Source organism: Podarcis muralis, chromosome 1, assembly GCF_964188315.1.
Source record: "Podarcis muralis chromosome 1, rPodMur119.hap1.1, whole genome shotgun sequence".
NCBI classification, from domain to species: domain Eukaryota; kingdom Metazoa; phylum Chordata; class Lepidosauria; order Squamata; family Lacertidae; genus Podarcis; species Podarcis muralis.
In genome coordinates this window covers 133699007-133713737 of record NC_135655.1, presented here as the reverse complement: position 1 = coordinate 133713737, position 14731 = coordinate 133699007, and the positions used below count along the sequence as shown (strand labels likewise).

General features: G+C 38.8%; 1 protein-coding gene across 4 annotated transcripts in view; it reads left to right on the top strand.

Annotated features, from left to right (window-relative positions):
- UBE2F (ubiquitin conjugating enzyme E2 F (putative)) overlaps positions 1-14731 on the top strand; it is a 30889-nt gene that overhangs the window by 3971 nt on the left and 12187 nt on the right. For 3 of the 4 annotated variants that reach the window (XR_013390806.1, XM_028704555.2, XM_028704574.2), the window contains exons 3-8: positions 1679-1708; positions 2020-2085; positions 4362-4429; positions 9143-9213; positions 13357-13414; positions 13988-14020. Coding sequence is in view for 3 of the 4 variants with exons in the window: in XM_028704555.2 (XP_028560388.1) it covers positions 1679-1708; positions 2020-2085; positions 4362-4429; positions 9143-9213; positions 13357-13414; positions 13988-14020 (326 nt within the window). In the remaining variant the exon portion in view is untranslated. The remainder of the gene's footprint in view (positions 1-1678; positions 1709-2019; positions 2086-4361; positions 4430-9142; positions 9214-13356; positions 13415-13987; positions 14021-14731) is intronic. The other variant, XM_028704559.2, reaches the window with a different exon arrangement.

The window sequence follows — 14731 nt, the reverse complement described above, 5'->3', positions numbered from 1 at the left end:
GCAGAACTAAGTTTAAATCTTTTTTTTTATTATTATTTTATCTCATCCTGTTTTTGAGTTTGAAATTTCAGAATATTTACAATTTTGGCTTTGCTGGACTACACAAAAACCCTAAAAGTGCTTTTTTGGGGGGGGATACTTTTTTATTGACATTTAAAATCCTATTAATTTTTTAAAAATATTTTTAATGTTTATATAATGTAACTTAACTTTAAAATTTACTCCATCATGTTCCATATCACATCAAAGCCCATGAAGGTCTGAAGAGATTGGTATTTTTAGTTTTGAAATATCTCAATTCTGGGCTGAGCAAGGCCAAAATTGTCAGTTTTTTGAAATTGCAAATCCTCCTAACTCAAAAAGAAGATGATATAAAGAAAATTAAAAACGGAGATCTGGGACCTTCTGTTATACAGTGGTACCTTGGTTTAAGAACAGCTTAGTTTATGAACAACTTGGATTAAGAACGCTGCAAACCCGGAAGTAGGTGTTCTGGTTTGTGAACTTTGCCTTTGAAGCAGAACATGTTCCGCTTCCTGTTGAGTGTGTTCCATTTGTAAATTGAGTCCCCCACTGCTATGGGAAAGCACGCTTTGGTTTAAGAACAGACTTGTGGAACAGATTACAGTAAGTTTGTAAACCAAGGTACCACTGAAACTGAAAGCAATATAAAATGGTAAGGTAAAAAGTCTGTGGATCACTTGACACGATTTAAGGAGCAGAATTGTAGGGACACGTTTAGAGCAGGGGTGGGAAGAACCTGTAGCATGTCACCCTGGGCTTAATTTCATGCTGATGAGGAAGGAAAGGGGGTGGCAGAGAGGGAGGAAAGGGGTGCTCTACCCACTTACGCACCTCACATTGGCATGCATCCCTAACAGAGTTCGCAGCCCCAATTGAGAAGTACTGTAAATGTGCTAAATGCCTTATTAAAATGAGCAAAATTATACCTAGGGTCCAATCCAGGAAAAAATCTTCACCATTAAACCCCTCTGAAAACAGTGGGATTGTGACAATCTTGTTTCATTAATTTTTATGGGACCTAGGTAATAATGACTGTCTGAATTGCGGAGGGTGTCATACTGTTTAAGTTGCTGCTGGCCTTTGGCTCTGTTGGGTAATTGGCTTTTATACAAACTACTATTTAGACGGTTTCCATATGGAAGTCATTGCTCTGTACTGACTCTTGTAAAATATAAAGGTGAATATTAATACAGGTAATATCTTGCTTTTTGAAAATTTGTTATGATTAACTGCGTATTTTTGTGTTAAGGTGATTTAAATGCTTTAGACTCCAGTCCTACACTTACTTCCCTGGGAGTGAGCCCCACTGAACTCCGGGGCTTACTTCTGAGTATACATATGTAGGATTGCATTGTCAATAAGCTTAGAGTATTTCAATATTATCCTTCAGCAGTTATGTGACTGACTTCATTGAATCATTTTGTGTAATTATAATTCATTTGTTTAATCATAGCCCTAGTATTGTTTAGAGCACCTTATAGTTTAACATGTATATTGTAATATCCTCTATATAAAGATACTGTTTTTGCTGTGACTTTTTATTATTGCTTTGTCACTTTAGATGTAAGCCAAAATTATCTTGAGTATTATATATAGAAAGATGCTATATAAATAAAGTTGGCATTGACTCACATTTTTATTTCATTTTTAACAGAAGTTGCAGAACTTGAAGTAAATTTACCTTGTAAGTATAGTGTTCAGAAGGTTTTCTGAGGAGTGTACAAACTCTTCTTTTCCAATGTATATCATTTTCAGATAGCTGCAGATATTGCAACCTGGGACTCCTTTGGGAGGAAGGGTGGGATATACATTTATTTAATAAATTAATAGATTTATGCATGAAGTCAGCTCAGATTGTAAATATTAACTGCACAATTTATTCCCTTGTGAGGCCTTTTTCTCTTTCGTTCCTATGTTTGTTGCCTTCCCCTCCACAGCTTGTCAGAAATGTCACAATTGGTGGTTATTTTCAGATTTTTAAATTTTGTTTTTCAGGTACATGTGAAGTAAACTTTCCTGACCCAAATAAACTCCATTATTTTCTCCTAACTGTAAACCCAGGTAATCATTTAAGAATGTATTTTGAAACTGTTAATGTTAAGTGCAGAGTGTTCTATAAACACTCAAATCCGTTTGTGAATGCGCACACACAATTTTCAGCCTTCTCTTTTGAAATTATTTGGGGAAACTGAAGGTGAATATTTGTTGTTTGAAAAGAAATGTAGGGTAAGAGGATAGATATATTTATATTTTGATGGTTAACTTACAGCCATACTTGATGCATCAAAGCTATGCAATGCCCCCCCCCAAAAAGAACTACACTAAATCAAGAATTCTGTAAAAGCAAGTGGCAAAACAAAAAGGTACAATTAAAAAAAAAACTTACGTTTTAAAATCAAATGTAATAGAATAGGTATATAATAAGTTAAACAACAAATTAATAAATTAGAGCAAATGTTCTTTTTTAAATTCTATCAAACTCTACAATTCTATGATTCTGTGGTTTATATGCCACCTTTTCTTCCAAGCAGCTCAAGGTGGTGAACATGGTTCTCCTCCCCGGTTCATCCTTCCAACCACCCTGTGAGCTGTAGGTTAGGCTAAGTGATGGTGACCCAGTGAGCTTCATGGCTGGGTGGGATTCAAACCCTGGTCTCCCAGGTCATAGGCCAACACTCTAACCATTACACCACACTGGCTCTATGACATCACAAGAAAAGTTAATGTTCTTGATCTTACGGCAAGCTGTTTTCCAAAAATCTGGTATCTTTGGTCATGGACAATATACAATACATGGTATGTATCAGAACATGGACAAGTACATCTCCAGCACCTTTTGCTGATTCTGGTGTAAATTTAGCTTGGCCTATTAGCATCTGCACAAAATTATATAAAACCCTTTTGGATGAGTTTGAACAAGTTTGAGTAGATGTAGTCCTCCAAATCCAGATGTCCCACGTTACACATTTGACTCAGAAATCTTATCCGTTGATTGCTCAAAATCAGCACCTCGTGCTGTGTACTATTATACAATTAGTGTCTTCACAAAGTTTTCATGAAACGTCTTAAGGCGTCTTTACACGAGTTACAGATCTATACAAGACCATCTAAATAGCAGGGAAATCAGCCCCATACTACTTCATTTGCTACACGGTGTAAATAAAAACCTTTAGCTGTAAAGCTTAACAAAAGATAAATTGCTGATAATTCAGTTGACTCTTCCAGATAACTATTTCGGGGGTTATTGTGTATTTCTGTTACATATACTATATTCTATACTATATTCTACATATTGAATATATGTATTCTACATATACTATATTCTATAGTATGTAGAGAATGCGTAGTTTGAAATTTAACTAGTACTGCCACATTGATCAGGCTGGTTGGAGATCATATTTCTTGAGTCTTTCGCAGGATAAGTAGTAAGTGTTCAGCTTGCATGAAAAATAATTATGTGGTTTGGTACCATGTCAATGTAGTTGCTTTATCTGTATAATTTTTGGTTCCTTTTTAGATGGCTAGAAAGCCATCTACACTGCACTACTATAGTGTGTAGACCAAAGTATTTTTCACTAGTTTTGACAAGTTGGGAATTATTGAACTTCATAGATGTGGGTACTAGATGGCACTGATAGAATAACTCTGTTGTACTGGTGATGTGTGGTTGTTGGCAGTAGAACTCTCAATTCTTTAGTCTTTTCCCCCTCTCAAGTCATGAAAGTTTGGAGGCAGAACACACAATATGACAGAACAAACAAATATGGGTGGTGATTCTAGATGCATATTCATTTACTTCCCAAGTCACTTGCCCAGAACTACCCTGTTTCCCCAGTTGTCCATTCTAATTCTTCCAAGGTTCCATGATCCCAGTGGACTCTAGTCTGCCTTCGTCCTTCTTTGAACTCCCTCCCTCCCTCCCCAGCCCTGCCTTTTGGGCTTCCCATAGCCATCTGGTTGGCTGCTATGAGACCAGGATGTTGTACTGATCTAGCAAGACTTTCCTTATGTTCTGCTGCCATCACATCTACTTTGACCATAAGCCTCATCTAGCTGAAATATGCTTAAGAACATAGGGTGCTAAAGCCAGTTGTCTTGGACTTTCACCACCTTTGGTTAGAAAAAAATTATGAGCAGAGGGTGACATCCAACAGGGCTTTCCCTTCCTCTCTCTCCCTCAACCCCGACCCTCCACATCCGCTCCAGAGTGTCCCCCAACACACCGTTCCTTCCGTTGGCAGATGGACCCCATTGGATTTCACCTGTAACGTCCCTAGATCACTGTCTTTTCTGTGCTGCTGCATATTTCCTTTAAGCTTCTGTTTTTCCTTTAACAGATGAAGGTTATTATCAAAATGGAACATTTCAGTTTGAAATTGAAGTTCCTGATGCCTATAATATGGTGGTAAGTAATTAGAACAGTTTAATACTTACTGAGTTTCCTTTTACAATAGGCTTCGAAAAGCAGTTGGTTTTTAACTGTATGGCACTGTACTTGATTAGGGCCATATTGTCCAGGTTATTCATATTCTTTTTTAAAAAAAAATGATTTTCAGTTATATACATTTCAATAGTTTTACAGTCATTTTAACATTTCAAAACTAGACTTCCTTCCTCCTCTTTCTGCAGTTCCTTAAATTTATTTTTATCATTTCCTGCATATTCTAAATTAACTTATCTTATTCTTTTATTTGTGTATTCTTATGAAACTGCAGGTTATTACAATAATCCTGCCAATGTTCTTACCTGTTCACAGTTTATTTGTACATATTCAATAAACCATTTCCATTCTTTTGTAAAAAGTTTGTTATCTTGATTTCTTATTTTTCCGGTAATTTTTGCCATTTCTCAATAGTCCATAAGTTTTTGTATCCATTCTTCTTTCATCAGTACTTCTTCTTTCCATTTTTAGGCAAATAACATTCTTGACACTGTACTTTCATACATAAATAAATTTCTGTACTGTTTAGGTAGGACCACCCCTATAATTCCCAGAAGAAAAGCTTCTTCTTTTTTACAAATGCTATTTTAAACATCTTTTTCTTCAACCTCTCTTGCTCCCTTTTTGTCTCTTGCCTTCACTTGTACTTTCTTGGAAGATTCATACAAATTGGAGGTTTTAAGCTTTAATTCTTGCACTGTTTTTTCCAATTCTAATGTTTTATGTGACAGTTCTTTAATTTCTGTTGTCAAATTTGCGACCTCAGCAGTGTTATTATCTGTTTTCTGTTCCAGTCTCTGTATTCCTCCCTTCATTTCTTTCCTCATTTCTAATAAAATTATCATTAAATCAGACTTTGTGTCCCCTTCTGTAATTGAACCTTTTCTTTGACCTGGTTTTGTAGTTGGGCCTCATGGTGGGTTTTTTTTGCTGTATTAGCCATGATTTTATCAAAAAAGATTTTTTTTCCTTTTTTAAAAAAGTTACAAAATGCAAAATAATTTTTGGTTTTTATTTTACATAATTAAATAGTTTTAAATAAGTTTAAAGAATATTTTAGACTTCAGTTCTCAATTTCTATATAAAAAGACAATCAATACTTATATCAAAATACCAATAGGTGGCGAGCTCTCCTTTCTTATGAGAAAGTACTTAAAAAAAAGAAAAAGCCAAAAAAAAAAACCCCTGTAATTATTTTTCCAGCCACACTGTGTCGCTTCTGTTTCTGTCCTTGTTCTCTCACTCTGCTTTCCCTCTTATCTATTGTTTTGGTTTCTTATTTCCTGTTTTCCCTCCTTTATCTGCAAGGAGGGAATAAATAAAGGAGTTTTCCCTCCTTTATCTGCAATTCACACGATTTCCCAGGATCTAAGAAAATAAAAAATAAAATAACCTTTAATCCAAACTTTTTTTTAGCTGATGTGAAAGTTTTAAAAATCTCCTTTTCCAATCACTAAAACGGTATCGTTCCACAGTGTATCTTTCTTCAGCATCTTCAAAAAGCCCTCATAATATCCACGTGTGTGTGTATGAGAGAGAGAGAGAGAGGAAGTTTAAGATCTTTTTGCACCAAGTCTCCTTTTCCCTTTTCTTCAGCTTCTTCAAAAAGCCCACCAATTACACAGACAAGGTTCATTTAAAAATAAATAAATTGCCCCATCTCCAAATTGTTTCTGATCTCTTGGACCCAAATAATAAAAATAAAAATATTTAACCGTCCGATTATGATGTGCTCTAAAAATATTTCCAAACCAGTCCTAATTTAAAATTTTAAATCCATAAATACAGTTTCTGTCTCTTTTAGTTCATAAAAAGTAGCAAAGGAAATAAATATGTTTCTTAAAGTATTAAGATGAATAATTCAAAGTTCACGTCCTGCTTTCTTCTCTTATCACCCCAATGTCTGAAATTCATTTCCAGTTTGGCAAACTTGCTGGAAAAGCACTATAAAGTCTTAAACTTATGCATTCAGTATTAGCTCAAATCACAATGTTAATTCAATTCATCCAGTGGAATGCTTAAAAAGAAAAATCATTAGTGGGTAATTTATTTATACTTTTCTTAGCCCCTGCAGATTTTATTCCATGCCGATTGATACACGCCTCCCGGGGGGGACATCCTCTTTACCTCCCTGGTGTGGATCCAATTGATAAATTCTTCTTAAATATATATTTTTTAAAAAATTATCTTGTCCAAATTGGTCCGATTTCCTTTTACTTTTTAAAGAAGTCGCTGCTTTAATGGGGGCACTTGAGGCATTTTGCTGTGAGGTCTGTGTTCAATCTTGGTGCTCTCGCTGCTCCCTCCAGAGCTTTGGGGGCTCCTAGAGCAGTGTTTCCCAACCTTGGGCATCCAGCTGTTTTTGGACTACAACTCCCATCATCCCTAGCTAGCAAGACCAGTGGTCAGGGATGATGGGAATTGTAGTTCAAAAACAGCTGGAGGCCCAAGGTTGGGAAACACTGCCCTAGAGAGCCTTCTCCGAGACTGCTGGACCCTTCAGAACCCAAATGTTCCTTCCGGGCTTTTTAGAGAAGGTGTTTTGCCCGCGCTCCCTTTCCGCCTCCTCGCAGCAATTAGGTTGCTCAGGACAAGCGATCCCCGGCATCCACCATAGCCTGCAGCAGACCCAGAACTCCCAGGTTATTCATATTCTTTATCCATTAAGAATTTGTAAAAGTGTGAATGAGTTTTGTGTGATACTTGGGAAATTTTCAACACTGAAGAGCAATTCTCTTGAATTAAATCTCATCAGATATGGGTATAATTCTGCAGTTATCAAGAGAAAACTATTTTGCATAACGTATACTAATATACTCTTTTTCTATTTCTGAAGAGCATGCAAGATACCATTCTGAATTGAATGTTAAGATCTATTTAATAAAGCGGATCCTTTATGTAAGATCTGGTAATTGTAGCAAGCAGGAGGTGCTGAAAGGAGAATGAGAGGAAAGCATTCCTGCTTATGCTGGGAAAATGTGAAGGTCAGAATCATGAGATACTAGATCTGGCATCCCCAGACTTGTCCCTCCAGATGTTTTGGGACTACAACTCCCATGATCCTTAGCTAACAGAACCCGTGGTCAGGGATGATGGGAATTGTAGTCCCAAAACACTTTGAGGGCCGAGTTTGGGGGTGCCTGTACTAGATAGTGTCTTCAGCTGCTTCCTGCTCTGCCCATTGTGAATCATTAGACAGTTTTTGTTTTAATTATTATTTTGAAAGCAGAAATAAAATTGTTGATAAAATCTGAAATAAAAAAATTAGCCTTCCTTGGATTTGCTCTCAAGTGAAAGGTACACATATGTGTTTGTGGTTTAAGGTTTCTGAGAATAGGATTATATAAATAGCAGCTGCTACAACATTATCACCAGGCTCTTGTTGTATTTTTTGCCTCGCATAATCAACTTTTATAGAAAAATAAGTATTCTTGTTAATGTTTTTCACACCTTTTCTGGATGAAAAAATAAGCCTGGTAATTGCAGTCAAATACACAACAGCAGCTGAAGTCTGAATGTGTGAATATGATTGGCAGAGCTATGAAATTAATTTCTGAAAGAGTTAGCTGTTGTTTTTACCAGTAAGGATTATTTTGGAGCTGCATATTATAATTGTATTTTCCAGTGTTTATAAAGAATCTGTTTGTTTAATCAGTTTAAGTATGTGATACAAAGATTTGTGGGGATGAAAGAGAGAGAAAATAGAAATATTGGATTGACTTTAGAATCTAACGAGTCTAATTAAGTTAGATGGTTATTAGTTATAATAAATTACTTGAATTGATCATCTTATTTTAAAATATGTTTGGTAGTCACATTTGTCTGAGTTTTGCAGAGCTGATTTCTAAAAAATAATAATACAGAATGTTACTATAACAGCTACTCACTTCAGTAAAAAAGCCGCAAAAGAAAAAGCGCTCCTCCATCCATCCTTATTGAGGTTTCTGGCTGCAGGTTAACTGGGACTGAACCTGGCCACAAAATAAAACGGGGAGCGAATATTGCTATTTTAAGTGTCTCTTCCTCCCATATTGTTCCTTGATCATGTTTTTAAATTGCTGTTTTTATTGTATATGACCCTGAGATAATTGTATAAAAGGTGATCAATAAATTAATGATAATAATAATCTCTTACATTTACCACCACACCCTTGCACCTACTCAGACCTTCATGCACACAACGGAAAAAAATCATATGAACTGAAGAGCATTTATTTTTAACGAGATTCTAGAGAGCTAAATTAAGTGTACTCAAGGATTGTAGTTGTAGATCTTCTCTGAACAGATTCAGCATGTTGCTGCTTCATAATCTGCCATAAATGTTACTTAGTGTTTGCCAATGTTGATGTGGCAAGGATTATAAGGAACATGGAGTGAGGGTTACTAGACTGGCAAATTTAAATACGTGTCACGTTTTGATGATGATGATGATAAAACAGATTTCCCCCACAAATGTAAACCAGAATCCATTCCAGAAGTCCGTTCAACTTTCAAAACGTTTGGAAACCAAAGTGCGGCTTCCGATTGTTTTCTGGATAAGTAACTGGGGGGGGGGTGCGGGCTGTGGGGTGGCACACGGTGCAAATTTCTGGAGAGCAGCTGTCCAATACAATGTGATCTCCTGATTTGTCCTTCAGCTTGGGCAGCTTTGTAATCTTATGTTTTATTTTCTGGCAGCCTCCCAAAGTGAAATGTTTGACTAGAATTTGGCATCCCAACATCACGGAGACAGGGGAAATCTGTTTAAGGTAATAAACAATTTTTATAGCTCACTTCTCTTATTCTATTGTCAGAGTTAAATGCCAGTAGATGAAATGGCTATTTCTTGTGAGTATGTAGGTGGAAGAGCATATATCACTGTCAAATGGCTCCTCCCCAAGTGGGAATTACTTCAGCATAAGTATGCATGAAAAGTTTCTCCTGGTTTGCTCAAACGCCACACCAGGCAGTAATGTTTGTAAAACAACAAACAAACCACCCACCCATACAGAAGCCTGCTTTATGATGGTCTGTAGCTGAACCAACCTGGCTAATGCAGCCAACTCTCTGCCAAGAGCTTTGTTTGCTTTAAATGCTGTGCTACAGTGGTGCCCCGCAAGACGAAATTAATTCGTTCCGCAAGTTTTGTCGTCTAGCGAATTTTTCGTCTTGCGAATCACGAAATCCCATAGGAATGCATTGAAAATCAATTAATGCGTTCCTATGGTCAAAAAAAGTCCAAACAAAGCCAAATTTGGTACAACAACAGTTTATTAACTGCTCTTTAAAGTCACACATACTGTAAAGAGCAGTTCAAAAATTGAAGGGAAAATAAATTAACTTTATAAACATGACAGAAAAACATTTAAAAATCAACAAAGTGTACAGTACATTTTCTAAGACTCTGGGGGACCACTCGAAGAAGGCTCCTCTTCCACTCTTTGCTTCTTGCTCAAGAACCTGTCCATAGTCTGCTGCTTCATCCGCCTTTTCAGCACCTCCCTGAAAGACGACATGACCCTCGTATCAAAAGTGTTCGCAAGGTCACGTGTCAGGTCCTTGTCAGGGTGGTGCCACTGTGCAAAAGCCTGCACATCTTTCCACTTCTGGCAAATGTCCCTCAGTTCTTTGGAGGACACAACCTCCAGGAACTCCGCTGCAAAGTCTTCAGCCGCAGGAACATCAGAACTGGCAGCCTCTCCATGCCTGACCACGCTGTGGATGCCAGATCTTGTCTTGAACCGGTCAAACCAACCTCTGCTTGCCTTGAAGACTTCTGGCTCGCCTGAGGTTCCTGACTGTTCCCGGATGAGGTCAGCGTGCAAGGCCTTGGCCTTCTCACAAATGACGGCCTCAGTCACTGTGTCCCCTGCACGCTGCTTCTCTTCTATCCAGATGAGCAGCAACTTCTCGACCTCCTCCAGAACAGCTGGGCGGTTCTTCACGATCCTGGTGACTCCCTTGGCTGCATCAGTTGCCAGGATCTTCTCCCTCATCTTCAGGATGGTCCTGATGGTTGATGGATTCCTCCCGTACTCCCTGGCGATGTCCGTCACACACATTCCGCCGTCGTGCTTCCGGATGATCTCCTTCTTCATTTCCAGCGTCACCTTCTCCTCCTTCCTCTCGCCGGCCACCGCAGCAGCAGTCTTCTTGGGTCCCATGGCAGCACAGCTCCTACCTTCGTAAACTCAGAAAAAAAAGAAAAAAAAATCAGTGATGTGCTTCAAATCCAAAAAATTCAAAAGCACCCAGCCACCCACCACACAGAAATTAAAACCCAGAACCAAGTCCTTGAATCCCAAACACCCCAACCCAAAATCCAAAACCCCCCAAAAAAGTTTTAAAAGTTTAACTTACCAAATGGATGCAAGAGAAGTTCTGGAAAAGCTTCAACAATCAATCACCGAAGTCTTCAGAAACCTCAAATGGCTGCAAAATAAGTTTTGGAAAAGCTTCAAAATTCACCAAAGTCTTCAAAAACCTCAACTGTTCCCACAGACACCCACCCACCCACCACACAGAAATTGCAAACCCCTCCCCAACTGCTCCCCCAGCCCCTCCCCAACTGCTGCAAACCCCTCCCCAACTGTTCCCCCACCCAGACAAAAAAAATTCAAAAAATAACAACATGGCTCAATGGTCCCAGATTCCTGCAGAAACCTCTCCAACTGTTCCCCCAGCCAGCCAGCACTCAGAAATTCAAACTCAGAAAAAAATTTTTTGAAAAAAAAGCAACCTGGCCCAATGGTCACAGAAAATCATAAAAATTCCCAAAAAAGCCCCACAAGCTCCCAGATTATCGCAACCCCCCCCCCACAACACCAAGTCCTTGAATCCCAAACACCCCAACCCAAAATCCAAAACCCCCCAAAAAAGTTTTAAAAGTTTAACTTACCAAATGGATGCAAGAGAAGTTCTGGAAAAGTTTTGGAAAAGCTTCAAAAGTGAGCAAAGTCTGAGAAAAGGCTACCAAACCACGTGCTAACAGTTGCTCCTCGAAGTCAAGTCGCAACTGCAGCTGTTCAAGCTAAGCACCCTTTGTTTTAACGGTTTTTAGACAAAGGAAACAAAGTCGCGAGACGTTTTCGTCTTGCGAAGCAAGCCCATAGGGAAATTCGTCTTGCGAGGCAACTCGAAAACGGAAAAACCTTTCGTCTAGCGAGTTTTTTGTCTTGCGAGGCATTCGTCTTGCGAGGTACCACTGTATTTGGATCTTGCTAAAGAGCAAGTTCCACCTGCTGCAATAAAAGAAGAGAGGCTACAACATCTTACCAAGCTGAATGTACACAGGCATTTCCCACAGGAAAGGTGCCATTTCACTTTCCTCCCCTAACCTATGCACATGTGAGACACTGATACACACCATATTGCGGCCAGCAAAGGTTGGTGGGTCTCCATCAACTGAAAAGGCCTAGCAGAGGAATAAGTGGGACTGGGCTTAGGCTAGCAGTTGCATTGCATTTGCTGCTACCAAGTGGGCAGGGAATCCCACTGAGGAAGAAAAGAAAAGAAAACGTGCAAGCCAGACTAAACAAACAATGAAGAAGAATCAGAGAGGGGATTCAAATGACTTGCACCCAAAACTCACCTTCTGTTGGTCACACATGCACTCACCACAGACAGACAGACAGACAGACACAAACCTCCCTTCCTCTCTCGATCTACCCAAATGCATTTCTTGGTCACCTTTCTCTCCCTTAAAAATGCGTGTCCAGGCTACCAGATAGGCAGAGAAGCAATCAGGAAAACCATCCCAATTGCTTCTCTAACACTAAGACAAAAAGCTTTTTGGGGTTTTGCAAACCCACAACAGCCTGAAGCAGGACAAAGGCTGGCAGAAAATGACCAGGGAACTCATCCCCATCACTTTCTCCAACTACCACACACAAAGTTATGACAAAAGCCCTTTGGGGGATTGCAAGGCCCCGCCCCCTGCAATGAATTGGTGGGTGGGGATAATATTTCCTTCTCTTCTCCAAAGTGACCGATAGCAGAGCCAACCAGTTGGGAGATGTGGATCCTGGAGGCAGAGGCCCCAGGGCTGAAAGGAGGACTGACAGCAGAGCAGGGTGGCTGCTGCTGTAACCCAGTCTGGTGGCTTTGCTTGGGCTGCCCATCCACCACCTCTTTGCCACACTGTGGTTTGCAGCGTCACCTGTCTGTGGCCAAGTGAACTGCAGCGTGACAACATCTTACAATTTTATATTACAGTGGTGCCTCGCAAGACGAAATTAATCCGTTCCGCGAGTCTCTTCGCCTTGCGGTTTTTTCGTCTTGCGAAGCACGGCTATTAGTGGCTTAGCGGCTATTAGCGGCTTAGCGGCTATTAACGGCTTAGCGGCTTTAAGAAAAAGGAAACAAACTTGCAAGAACTCGCAAGACGTTTCGTCTTGCGAAGCAAGCCCATAGGGAAATTCGTCTTGTGGAACGACTCAAAAAACGGAAAACCCTTTCGTCTTGCGAGGCATTCGTCTTGCGGGGCACCACTGTAGTTAGATTCATTACCCACCCTTTACCACAAAGGCCCAGGGCTGGTTATTGCAACGTAAAATGCAACATTAAAAACAGATTAAAACAATTGCAATCACAACCAGTTGATACAAAATTGTGGGAGCAAAATGGACTGATTGAATTAAGAACCTTGATGAAAGACAGATTAGTCAGAATGTATCTCCAAATGATATGAGGTGGGACAAGACCAGCTGCTTACACTATTTGCCAAGTTTGTGTGCAGTCACCTATATGTAGGGGTACACATACATACAAATGACTTTTCAGCTATTAATATCAAAATTCCTGTCATTCCTTAGAAGGCAGTTGTCTGTGCATTTAATTTGTCCCTTAAATCCTAGAGTAAGTAAAGCACATATGAATTCAGTGTATAATATGTATTTGCATCTTTATTTCAGTTTATTGAGAGAACATTCAATTGATGGCACTGGCTGGGCTCCAACTAGAACATTAAAGGTAGTATTATCTTAAACATACAAATGTGATAATCATTATCAGGTGAAAACATTCATAAATCAGAAACATTTGTATAAATCTTCAGGGCAAATTTTAACAATTTTTTGTTATCTTGATTTGAATGGTGAATACATGCTCTCTAATAAGATTAGTTTCTTGCCTCTTCCAATAAATAAATGGGACCTAAATGTGGTTTCATTGTTTATTTTTTTAACCCAAGCTGTATTTTTTTGTGTTCTATGAAAGTTTTGATTTCTCTGAGTCATATGCCCCTGTTCACCTATGAAGTGGATGTGAGAGGTTGTCTTGTTAAGGCAGAAGGGAGTATTGGGAGAAGTGGGATAAAGCCTATTCCACCGTACGGTCATGCTGGAAATGGTTCGCTTTCCCCACCATAGACTTTGCCTCATAGATACCTTGAAATTAAATGCTTTACATAAGGGTCGGGTGTTGTTGTTTTTTACATTCTTTATGGAAAGCTCAAAATTTACTGAACATTTTATGCTATAATTCAATATAAGTAAGTTGCGTTGTTCAACTTCTTTGACTGAATCCACTTCTTTTTCTTTTCAGGATGTTGTTTGGGGATTAAATTCATTATTTACTGTAAGTAACAAGTGCACTGGCTGAGATCTTTTTCAGTTGGCCTCATCACACTTTCCCTTTGCAAAAGAAAACAGTGCTTACAGCTTCTAGAAGAGTTACCGTGTGAATTTGTTGCATCAAAGGTGTTGTAGGGCCTGAAATACCATCATCTTATTTATGATTGCATAAGCTTCAGTGAACTAGAGTCTCATTGCATGCACTTGATTAGGTAGACTGTACTAAAGCTTATGCCCTAATGAAATTATTTCTCTTCAGAGTGTTACAAGACTCTTTGTAGTCCTTATAAACATCAGGAGCCTACTTCCCCTAGCAAATCACATTGACAAGAAAGTATGTACTCTTCTCAGGCATTTTGGCACCTAAGGTGAACTACAAAATGGCGCCTTCCTCCCTGTTAAAGAAAAAGGAATAATGATCCACATCGGGATCTGCTGTCCTGGGTCGACCCCGACTCTTCTGTAAATTTGGCGTTTTAAGTTTATGTTGTGGTTTTATTGGGCTCTCAGTTAACTTCTATGGATGTTACTGTCAGGGAACAGTTACCTTATGTAAACTTCTGGGATGATAAGATATAAACAAATCTGAATCTATGTACTCTTGCTTCTTTAAATTAACATTTCTGTGATCAAACATTCATGCTATTTTTCTGGAAAGTAAAAAGAAGGATAAATAAGGTCTTAATTGCTTTTTTCCCTTTAAAGCATAGCTGTC